The sequence below is a fragment of the Neovison vison genome, chromosome 11 (genome assembly GCF_020171115.1).
Source record: "Neovison vison isolate M4711 chromosome 11, ASM_NN_V1, whole genome shotgun sequence".
NCBI lineage: Eukaryota > Metazoa > Chordata > Mammalia > Carnivora > Mustelidae > Neogale > Neogale vison.
Genome location: NC_058101.1, coordinates 203889263 through 203901757, shown reverse-complemented (window position 1 = coordinate 203901757; position 12495 = coordinate 203889263). Strand labels below are relative to the sequence as shown.

At 44.7% G+C, this 12495-nt stretch overlaps 1 protein-coding gene across 2 annotated transcripts in view; it reads left to right on the top strand.

Moving 5' to 3' along the window:
* Positions 1-427: 427 nt before the first annotated feature.
* Positions 428-12495, top strand: part of NEIL3 (nei like DNA glycosylase 3) — a 46078-nt gene continuing 34010 nt past the window's right edge. For both annotated transcript variants that reach the window (XM_044225694.1, XM_044225693.1), the window contains exon 1: positions 428-642. In XM_044225694.1, the coding sequence (XP_044081629.1) occupies positions 487-642 (156 nt within the window). In that variant the 5' untranslated portion in view covers positions 428-486. The remainder of the gene's footprint in view (positions 643-12495) is intronic.

Below are 12495 nucleotides of genomic sequence, written 5' to 3'. Positions count from 1 at the left end.
CTAAAGTATATTTGGCATATAAAGCCACATTTACGAATATATGCTAATTCCACAGGAGAAAATATATACGTTGCTTGTTCTAAGCGCCCAGAACAAGAGGACAACATCACAAAATGGACGTGTGCTGAGTAGTTCAAGGACAAGAGCAAAACCTCAAAGCAAAAGGTTTGAGTTTCTGAGGTCCCAATTGCCTGGGCCCTTACAGTTTAGGGGGGGTTCCCTGGGCTCCACGCACGGTGGGCGGGTTGGGGCGGGCCCAGGCGGACCTCACCGGGAGGGGCTAGGGCGGGGCTGGGCGGGCCCGTGCTGGGCGGGGCCAGGCCGGCCTGGAGTGGGCGGGGCTAGGCGGGCCCGAGCTGGGCGGGGCTTGGCGGCCGAGGCGGTGCAGGAAGCGCGGGAGATTTGAACTTCCTCTGGGCGCTGATACCCACACAGCGGCTTTCTCCGCGGGGTCTGCAACCAGCGAGCCACAGCCCCGGCCGGGAGATGGTGGAAGGACCCGGTTGTACTCTAAATGGAGAGAAAATTCGGGCGCGCGTGCGCCCGGGCCAGGCGGTGACGGACGTGCGGGGAAGCGCCGTGCAGAGCCTGGGAGGCCAGGTCTCGCCTCGCGCAGCCTCGCTGGCCGTGGTCTCTTCCCAGGTGAGCCCTACATGTAAGTTGCTCTGGGGTCAGCAGGGGACAGTGGAATACAGACCCCGTTGGGTTTCCAGGGCCCAAAAGGTCATCTCTTTGCTCTGGAACAGGCTCGCTGGGGGCTTAGCGTTTCCCTACCTTCAATTTGTAAGAGGGACGAGTCAGTGCCCACGCGCCTGTGTAGTTAGACGGGACTGGACGCTGCGCAAAGGCTGCCGGAGAGAGATGCCCGGGCAAGCACTGGTCGAAGGTGTCTTATTACAAATCACTTTGCTTAACTTGCAATGACCCAGCAAAAGATGGTGTCCTTGCATCTATAGGTGCATTTTCTGCTGTTAATATTATCAGAGCTCCCCATTTCTTTCTTCACATTTTTAAGACAATGAGCTTTTAGCATGAAGTTTCAGCTTCTCGCCTGCCTACTATTCTGCATTGGATAAGTGTAGCACAACGAACGTATAATTCCAAAACTGCACACAGAAAATTCAGCACTGACCTTCCCACTCAGCTTAATATTGCCATCTAATGAAGGGGCTATGGAACCCAACTCTGCTTCCCTTAAGTGAATTTTTTTCTTAAAATATATTGTGGCACAGCTTCTGACCACTCAAGGCATTCATTGCAGATGGTGTGATTTGCATTTGTTAAGAATTTAGGACTTGTACTAAAAATACTCTGATTAAGCCATCATGCCTTAAAAGCCCTTTAGATGTGTGGATGATTGTATTTCATGGATGTATGCAATATTGTGCTGTACTTAATTTCCCCTGCAAAACTCGCTCCTAGCCTTTGGTCCAGGAAGAAAAAGCGGCTTGCTATGAGATTAGCATATGCTTACAACTTGAAAGAAATGAGAGTCTGAGAAAGTAATATTTTTCAAACTTGGAAGAGAGTAAGTTTTGCATCTTCTTCCAACTTGTTGTGTTTTATTTATTTTAACTCTCTATGTCGTTAAGTGCTCTGCACCTATTCTTTTGCTGTGGTGTTTCTCAAAATCAGGGCAGGGTACCACTGGGATGGATCTTGAGTGTTCTCTTAGAATATGAATGTTTATTAAAAATCACGTATTCCACAAAATTTTGAATACTCAAGTTGCCTAAGGAGCAAAAACGGACACTTCCCCTGTGGAGCCTGCATTGGAGTTGGGAAGGTACACAGACAATCCTTAAGAACATGAATACAAATTGATGAATTCTCTGAAGGCTCTGCTGCATGGTCTGTAAGGACTCAGGGAGGTCAGGAGAGGCTTGGCTGACAATTAAACTGAGGTATGAAGGGGGAAGAAGGAATGAGCTACCCCTGGGGGTGGGTGTTGGTGGGCAGAACACGTTAGGCAGAGCATTTGCAAAGGAGGAAAGCTTCAAATGTTCGAAGGACTGAAAGAAAAGCAGTGTGACTGGAAAACAGAGAATGGGCTAGAAGGTGGGTCATTTGAGGTTGCTGGGCTGGAGCCAGGCCGTGGAGATCTTTGTAGACCTGGTTAGGGACTTTGTATTTATCTTACAAGGAATGGAGGAGAGGGCTCTTTAAAGTGTGCTGAGATCCACACACACTTTGGAAAGGTCACTCTATCTTGAAAAGGAAAAATAAAAGACTGGGGGAAAGCTAAAGTAGATACTGCACCCTCACTTAGGAGAGGGCTGCAGGAATCCAGGGGGGAGGGCTGGCTGTGGAGGTGAAGAGGGGACCAAGTTGCTATTTCCAGGCAGCCCAGGCTCAGAAATGGATAGGGCCTGGGGCGCCTGGGCGGGTCACTGCGTTAAGCCTCTGCCTTCAGCTCAGGTCATGATCCCAGAGTTCTGGGATCGAGCCCCACTTTGGGCTCTCTGCTCAACAGGGAACCTCCTTCCCCCTCTCTCTCTGTCTGCCTCTCTGACTACTTGTGATCTCTTTCTGTCAAATAAATAAATAAAATCTTAAAAAAAAAAAAAAAGAAATGGATAGGGCCTGAATATGTGTATGGATATCATGATTTACATCATTCAACAGTCCTGAGTTTTGTGTCAGGTTTTATGCTAGCTCCTGGGGAAGCACAGATGAATGAGATAAACTTTCTCCTGTGAGAATCCAGCTTCATGTTTTAAATAAATACCACCTTAGTATTCAGGCCAAAAGAGCGGGAATGTTTCCTTGAAGTTCGTTGTAGTTATCTCTGGTGGCAAAGCATTAACAGCATTTGAAAAACCTTTACACTTCATGTAGCTGGGAAAAAAATAACCCTATAATTCCACAGATGAGGAATGGGAGGTCCAGAGGGAGTTTAATTAAGTTGTCCAAGATCACAGGACTAGGAAGGGGTAGAACCAGGGGTAAAGAGGGGGAGTTCCCTCTTTTGGAATCCAAAGCCTTTTCTCTTAACTATGGCTTTTCTCATTTTTAAAAGATTCAGTGAGAAAGTGGATAATTCAGAGGCAGAAACACCACATTGCCAAAGAGATAGTAGTGATTATTAACTAGGAAAGTGAGACCTTGGGTTTTTGGTTATATCTACCCACTGTTTGTATTTTTGTTCAGTTATTAGTTGCCTTTCACTGAGAATTCTCTTCTAAGGACTTAAAATCCTCTGTTCAGATTGTACAAGAGAGTACAACCTGATAATAGAACGCAAATGCTTCATTAATTGTTGGGCAATTGTTAACATCTCTCGGAAGCAGGACTAAGTAAGCTATACCCCTTAAATAAAAAAGCCTGCCCTTAAAACTGTTCTGTTTAATACCTTGACATAGAGGTATTAAAAATTGGAATACTTCTTTAGGATTGGATCAGGAATCTGATTTTATGGGAACTGGATTTGAAAATCAATATGGAATTAATAGTAATCTCTTTGTGGTTATTAAGAAAATAGTAAATATTTTGCCATGGTTTCACTTGCTGGGCCTTTGATCAAATAACAATAATAATGACAATCATAATAATCTTCATAAACAGAAAGGGCCTTTTGCATTTTAGAAGGTTGCTGGATCTATAGTAAATTTAATCAAAATGTGGTAGGTTGTCACTGATCTCCAACATGGTCATTACTGTAACAGATGATCCCGTGTTTCCCAGGCATTTATGGTAGGGAGTTAAAGCTGTTTAAATGTTTCTGCTGCTGGCTTGAAGTCACTAGTTTCCACAAGGCAGAGTTTAAAAATAAGTTAACAAGTGCATACTTTATTCTTTACATTGCACTGAACATGAAAAAAATACAAAAAGAGAGTTAAAGAAATAAGGAGTGGGCATTTACAATAATTCAGGTAATCACTGTACTGAAAAACCAACCAGAAAACCCCCCCACCTACATAGCTGGTGACATTAATGAACCTGTTAGTGTATCAGATAGTGTTCCTTGCTTTTGGCTTCAGTTTGGAGTTCAGAGAGAACACGCTTTAATGTGGATCTCCTTATGACAACTGATCCTCGTTTTGAAGAAGCCTGCCCGTCCGAGATCTCCGCATCTGCTAGTCATGCATGCATTATATTCTTTCTCTGAATTTTGATCCACCGTCTTGTCAGCATAAAATTATGCCACTGTGTAAGCACATTGCATAAAGCTCTGCTGGAGTTCGTGGAACCTTATGGTAAGAAACAGTACCGGAATATCAATGAACATTTCTGGTTGATGAGCTCCTAAGAGCCAATCCTCCGGTTTTAATTGTTGGGTGGATACAATGTTTCAAGGAAGTCCGGTGTGTAATCTGCATATGTTTTCAATCTCCTTTTCACCAAACGGGATATGAAACAGTTTATTTATAAGCATTCCTTTCATTTGAAACATGAGGCTCCCGCTGTTCTCTACCTCCTTAAGATTTGATACATGTACTCAATATAACAATGCTTTCTCATCTTTTTATGTCCTTCACAGTGTCCTGAAGAGAGTAGGCACTTAATAAATGTTTTAAATGGATGGAGAACAGAAGAGTTTTGAATAGCCCCAAATGATTAAGGATTTAAAACTAAATTCAGTCAGGACTGTTTCGTTATGAGTGTGTGTATTTTGTTATGTATGTTATGTGATAGTTCCTACCACGAGAAAATAGTGAAGCCACACAATAAAAGATTTCCTCCTTTCTTCCTCTTGTTCATCGTGGGGAAGAAAGAAATCATTGCTCATTTTAGTGCCATTGTATGAAGGGATGAGCTAATCCACGGAGATTCATTTTCTAGCTAAAGGAAGGTTATGCCTTTCAATACAAAGGGGTTTTATAATTTTATAGGACGTGCAATATGATACTAACCTGGCAGGGGAGATACCGTGATCGGGAACATGCATTATATGATCCCTTACCTTTTTAAACACAGACTGATAATGGATTCACCTTAGTGACTGTGGACATTATTATCAGCATTCAGCCTTACATGGAATCGTGGAACAAAGGATAATGGAGAACAGGTAACTATCTTACAGATGAGGAGACTAAGGAAGGTGATTTTTTTCATGGCCACTGTAGCTTTTAATCCAACAGCAAAGTATTTGGTTTGATGTAGAAAAAAGAGCACCTGACCATCTTGATTTTGAATTCTAGCTCTTTTGTTACTTTCTCCCATAGAGGTGATACACTCAGATCTTTGCTGATTTGGTCAGGATTAGATTAGAAGATGCTTGAAACTCTTAGCTTAGTGTCTAGCAAAGTAAGTGTCCTGGTAATTATTTGCTCTGTTTTCTCCCAGATAGGGCTTTCTTGCCAGACCCATATATTGGAGTAATGCTCTTTTCCTTAATGAAGGGTTTGCGATCATTTGGTGCCCTCAAATTATGTACAAAGCATTTAGCCTCTGGGTAAATGCTTGAAGGCTCTGCTCTTTAAAAAATTGTAGAATATGTTTTGATGTATGAACCTAAAGACCTCTCTTTGGGTGCTTAGAGACCGTTTTAAAATTAGGTTCTTTGATGGTTTAAATTGGTAGGTAAGTGACCTCTGATTAGCAAAGTGTTGTTGTATTAGGGAAGAAAGAGGCATGTGGCAAAAAAGGAGGAGAGGCTATGAAAGTAAATGTGGTATTTTCTTTTCTCTGTGGGGAAAATATATAGTTGCACTAGAATTGGAACATTTATCTATAGAAAAGTCTTGCTCTGTTCTGAAAAGTTCATCTTCCTTGTTCACCCATGGATAGGCAGGATAAATGGTAATCAGCACAATAAATCATGTGCTGTCTCTGAAGATATATGTTGTTTTGACAATTTCATATTATTAAGCCACTTGAAAATGGGAAGGTGAACCCTTCTCAATCATGCTTAGAATTGTGGCATAGAAGATTTTCATGTCTGTTTCGGGGTGGAGAGGAGGAAACGTTCAAATCACACAATAACAGAATTGTAAGGGTCAGTGTGAGGAAGTCAAGCATATATTGGGCATTTGTGTATAGTTATAACAAAGATAATAGGCTTGTGGAAATTAATTTTTGAATTTGTCTAGGCAGCTGGAGCTCATACAAAGAGGTGATAACCCCAGATTCTACTGTAGGACAAGTGAATATCTTGCAAATCTTAGGTTTATTTCAAAAGCCTTGGCCAGTTCACAGTAGCTCTCGAAATAAGTGGAACAAACCATCATGGGTATACAAGAATTTCCTTCTAAAATGGAATTTTAAAAAAAGACTAAAAATAAAAGCAAGTGCTTGAGATGGTCAGTCATAAGTCAAAAATTTTATTATGTCCTAAGTATATTTTCCAAAGCTGATTATTTTAAAAACGATAGTGTGCCAGGAATCAGGTAACTTGAGTCTAGTGCCCAAATGATAGACAACTGAATTAAAAGATCTTCATGTATCATTACCCTCAAAACTCAAGCGAAGCATTAGAATCTGTGTTTTAAAGCAACCATTTAAATGCTGAGTAAACATCTCAAACAGAAACCAGCGCTTGCTAGCACTGGTTGCTGAAAATACATCAGTCCTTTCCTAAATCCCTTCCCCTGAAGAATTCCTAAACAGAATTCCTAAACCTTTTCATAAAGCTTACTTTATGGGATATTCTGGTTAATATAGTATTTTACTCCCATCTAGCTTCTGGTCCTTATGAGAAAGTGGCCCCCGAATATGTAAGCCTCACTCCTTTGCAGGGTATTAGAAAACAAGATACTGGGGGTGCCTGGGTGACTCTGTCAGTTGAGCATCTGACTCTTGATTTCAGCTCAGTTGTGGTCTTGGGACGATGAGATCGAACCCCCTGTTGGACTCCAAGAGTCTGCTTGGGATTCTCTCTCCCTCCGCCCCTTCCCCTGATTGCATGATCCTTCTCTCATACTCTCTCTCTCAAGTAATAAATCTTAAAGAAAGAAAGATAGAAAACAAGAGACTGGGTTGTTAATAATTTTCAGAGGAGATGAAACAGATGGTAGAGTACAAATTTTTGCCAAGAGATCCTGGGAAAGGTTAAGTAAGGATGGAATGGTAGGTGGGGAGACAGCCTGTATATATATATATTTTTTTTTAACGATTAAATTATAGTTGATACACAGTGTTGCATTAGTTTTAGGTGTACAACGTGGTGACTGGACACGTATATACATTATGCTGTGAGTGAGCCTATGTTTTAAAGCCACAGGTAGTTTTCGGAGGGGAAGAAGGAGGGATCTAATTAATCCCACACATCTTCACTTCGCTCCAGACATTGTCTGAAGGTCTAAACAGTATTAGTTAAACACCATAGTCACTGTCCCCGTGGAGCTTAGAGGCAGTCAGAGGAGAAACGTAAGTCACAGTCAAACACTCGTTCCTTATGGAAAGTGCCATGACAGTGGTTGCTGGATCTGGCAGGGGAAAGCCTCAAGATTACTGGGCCTCCCAGCTGGGGAACTCCTAATACTAGAGAGAAATGCAATCTATATGTGTGTGCAAAGAAGAGGTTATGCTAACATTTCATTTTAATTCCCAAACACCTCATCAAGTATTCAAAAACTAATTCCGAAATGTATTCCAGCCAAGGTCACGCAGCATCTGTAGCTGGAACGGTTTCAGCTGCCCTGAAGTCCTCTGACAGTTGCGGGTCTGTCTGTTTCCACGGCGACTCCTGCCGCACCTGCTGTCCTTCCTGTTCTTGCCCTTCTGCTGGCCTCTGTGTCGTCCTGTGCACTGTCGTGGGCCCCAACATGTTCTTTCTCAGTACGTGGAGAGGTGTTAGCTTCATGACCTCTTCAACATGTCTTTTTTTTTCTTTTTTTGTCATATCGTGTGTTATTTTTAGTCATGGAGAAGGGGGTAAAACACCAGTAAAATAAGACCTATAGTACACCTTTAAGGGTTTGGTTTGTGGTTCTCTTTGAGGCCCTCTCAGCCAGAAGGACATAGTTCACTTTTCACTGATGGCTGTGCTAAGAGATTTAATGGTCTCGTGCATTTTAAGTATATCGGCCTTTATATTTTTGGATTCATCCTCCTAAACACAACAGAATTTATTTACAAGGGCATGTACTCCCCTTTGGTCTTTTAAATATGTGGTCCAGTAACCATAAAGTTTTGGAGGGCCATCCACTGAGACTTTCTTTTACTAAATAGCCGAACTTCCCATGGTTGGATCCCTTAGACAGTCTAAAATCTCTGATCATTGACAGTAATGTGTCTGTAACAGGACAGCCTCTGATGCCTTGAGGAATTAATCCTGGGTCTAAAAACTTTTTAACCTACCCCTTAGCATTGGTAATAAAGGATGTTTCAGCTGTGCTCTCCATAAGCTGTCTATGGAACCAGATTCCCCACAGTGGAGTTCCAAACAGTCCTGGGGCAGGACCTTATAGACCCCTTTCGTGAATTGTTCAACATTCCCTGGGAGGGAAATCTCGGATAGAAATCAGGATAAGCTAGGTTTGAATTTCTTCTTGATAGACATTAGTTGGAGCTCTGGGGCATCTGACCACCTGGATTTTTTTTTTTTAAAAAGGCAGTGGTTTTTATTAAAACCCATATTTTTTTTTAACCTGGTTTTTAATGTTTCTTTTGATGGCTCTCTTTTGAAACGTATATTGTAGAGTGGTTCAAAGAATGGGTGGCACAGAAAAAGTGATATGAATTTTTTAACCAATTACAATAAAACCCCATGAGGTATTACTGCTGAATTAAATTCGGATGTTTTGATAATGGGACAGCTGGTCTAGTCTAGCCCCTAACGGTGACCACTAGTCCTTATGGAGTGAAAAACCTCCCAGAAAACAATCTGGGTTTTCAGAAGGCAGAGAATAAAGTAAAAAATCAGGGAATGTTATGATCCTAGTAAGCCCGATTATGTAGACAAATACAAATAAATACTTCCTTATAATAAGATTAAAAACATCCACTGACGAGCATTAAGTCAATGTAAGCAAGGAAGGATACCCAATGTAGTCTTAAACAGTGAGGTTTTAACAATGTTTCCACATCGATGTCTCCGGGATAGGAGGACAGACACCATTTATGTCAAGCCATTGGCCTCTACTTGTGAATGAGTATTGGGAATCGCATCAGAATCTGGCAAAAATGAATCTTATTATTAGGCGCTACATGTATCTATAGAGGAGGCAGGGTCCTGGGGTCTTCCTCTTAGCTGATAGTTTGATTCCCATTTTATTGAGAAAACGTATCAACCACCAGAGAATTCGCACAAGCACATCCACCGACCAGCGTCTGTACCCATATAAGCTGCCTTCTTCCTGATGCTGCACGTGGACTGTCCATGTTCCTGTCAAGACCAACACACCCCATGTGTCCTTGAGCTTGTCCCTCCTCGCCTAGTGAAGACATCGCTTCAGCCATCGTCTCCCCTGCATGACGGTTCTCTCTCCTGAGCTGTCCCATCTTAAAGCAAACAAACCTTCTTGCCTCTCCGTCCCCTCAGCCACCACCGCGTCCCTGTGTGAGCCTGGACAGCATCTCGTGTTCACACCGCCTCAGTGCCTCTGATGCCTCTTCTCTCGTAGCCTCCTAAACCCACTTCAGCCAGGCTCTTGCTTTCTGTCACTTCTCCAAAAACTCTTGTCATTCAGATCACCCTCTGCAGGGCTAAATCCAGTGGTCAGGTCTCAGTCTTCACCTGACTTTGAGGTATTAACAGTACCAGACACGAGTTTTTCTCGAAACTTTCCTTCCTTAGCTTGTAGGACTGCGCCCTTGCTGGGTTTTGTTCCTTCCTGGCTGGCTGCCTTCTCCCCTGTGCTGTTCTCCTCTTCCTTTCCCTGACAGTTTCCCATTCCTCCTCCTATCCCCACCACCAGGACATGGCGGTGTCCTAGCCCACCCTTCTGAGCCCCTTCTCTTGGTGTTCTGTACTCCCTCTCCTGTTGACGTCATCCAGTCTCAAAGCTTTAGAAGCCATTTGAATGCTGATGACCAGATACATTGACATCTGCAGCCTAGACCTCTTTCCTGACCTCCCGATCCCATGCCCAACTGCCTGCTCGAGGTCTCGCCTCAACTTACCTGAAAACTAGCCTCACTTTCCTCTCCCCTCCAGTTCCACCCAAATCTTCCTCTCCGTTGCCAGCGCTACTGTCTTTGCCATAACTCAGGCCAAAACTCTCCCACATGCAGTGTGCGCCGGCACATGCGCTTTGCTCCCCTTCGAAATCCGTCCAGCAATCCGGCCACTTCTCACCGCCGCTGCCGCTCCAGTATCGGCCCCGAGTTCCTTCCTCTCTTGTCTGGATCTTTGCAGTGGTTCTTCTGAGTTCTTGGACCACTTGCCCCCTGATCTCCTGAGCCAGAATCCAACCCAGCATTTTAAGAGAGAGCATTTTAAAAGGTAACGGAGATCATTTTAATTCGTCTTCATTTGTGTCAGAGAAGCAGCCGGTCTGTTGAGTGGACTTTGTGGGCCACACGGTCTGGTTCTCATCTGTCTACACCTTCCCTTGCGGGCCATCCTGATCTGCTTGCTGTTATCAGAAGCACTTTCCTGGAGGGCCTTTGCACCCCTGTTCCCTACGTGTGGATCATGGCTCACTCAAAACCCCCTTGAGACCTGCTCAGATACCATTTCCTTCATGAGATTATGAGTGCCTCACTTAGAATTATAACCTGCTACACCCTCCCCTAATCCTGAGCTCTCTTTCTCATCTCGATTTCTTTCCCAAATGGTTCAACACACTGTCACTGTTTATTGACTTACTCTCTCCTGCTTGGAAGGCTATTCTCTCCATGAAGGCAGGAGGTTTTTGTTCTTGTTTTCTCACTAATGCATCCCCAGCATCTAGAACAAGCCTCATACACAGTGGAAGGTCAGTCAACCTTTCTAAAATGAATGAATCCAATGAACAGTCATGAACGGTGCATTTTCAATGGCAAGGGACTTCTTTGCAGATGTCACATCCCACCGTTGTTGTCAGGGGGCGTCAAAGGACAGATCCAGCCCCGTGAAGAGTGAGGAACTTGAACCGTGGCTGCTGTTGACGGTGAGTTTAGCCTGAGTGGAGCAAGTGCTCTTCAAAGCTGTTCATATGGCGACGTGAGCAGACTTCACAGGAGACGACTGGGACTTGTGTCCTGTTTTATTGTGCCAGCCTGCCTAGTTCAAGGTTACCTTGTCTATCTCTTTGCCAGGAGCCCTGATAACACCCGGTAAAGCTGGGTAAAGTGGAGGAAAGGAGGTGTGATCAGGGGACAGAGAAGTGGTCCGGTGAGCGCCGCTCATTCCCGCACTTTCCTATTGGGTGAACTAGTCGGGGGGCAAGGTTAGCTTCAGGGCGGTACTGGGAGAAGCCATCACTGTTCCCTGGGGGTCCAGCTGTGTGGAAGGCTAGACTCTAACAAGACAGTGGCCAAGGCTAAAAGGCACCTAAGTGCCACTGGAAGAAGCCAGCGCCTGATCCTGGTTCCAAGTTACTGGGAAACCATGCACAGCAGGCTCCAGTGGTCCAGTGTGTGCTTAGGGCCCGACGTGAGAGAGAGCACAGATCCAGCCCCTCACAAGGCGTGGGTCCCCACGGCCAGTAGATCCCGGTTGCAGGAGGCATGGACAGTGTGACTGCACTCCCCCCGCTTGGTGTGGGAGTGGAAGGACGCCGAGCCCTCCCCCGGGGTCTGCCATACAGGAAGCTGGGGTCGTGCCTGAGAGCCCCTGGCACACCTGGGCATGTGCATCAAGCCTGGAAGAGGGAACGATACTTCGTCCCAAGGCAACAGACTCTGAGGGATCTATGTCTCTAGATGGGCAGCGCTCCAGGCCCCAGGCCCCTTCTCATGCATCCAGGGGGATGGACACATGGCAGACTGCGTGTGATTGCCTTCCCCGCGCTCTGGAGACAGGCTGAGTTTTAGATGAACCTGTAAAACTTGGAGGACTAAAGGAGATGAAAGCACTGTGGTGGCAGTGGCCACAGATTCCCTCTCGGGATCAGATGGATCCGCTTTGTCGGCGAGTGCGGGGAGCTCTGCCGGCAGCTGAAGGACTTTGCATGGCGAGGCTGAGACCACTCGCTAGGAAACAGTATGGGGAGAGGGTAAGAGATTGCGGGCACGGGAGTGGTGGGGAAAACAATCTAGAAATGGTTTTTAAAATGTCACTAGGACCTTAAATCTAAGATCCAGAAATGCATCAAACCTAGTCTATGCTGAGGCAAAGGATACTCACAACAGATCCGTGTCTGCTCTGTATATCATCATCCTCAAAGCGTCCTGGCTGGTTTAGAAGAACTTTGTACCTACTACTTGGTTGTCAACCAACTTGGTTTTCCAACCAACTACTTGGTTGGAAACCGGCACTGAAACCCACCCTCTTAATCTACACTCGGCTACACTCGGTTAGGCAGGAAAACATCAAGACTCCGGGTGCTTCTCCATTCAGGCCTCTCGCAGATTCATTTAGGAAAACAAGGCACGTGTGCAAGTGCGCTCCTCCTTCCCTGGGTCCTCCAGCCTGTTGTGAGAGGGCTTGCTGATCACTGCTAGGCCCCGGGGTTCAGCCAAGAAAGA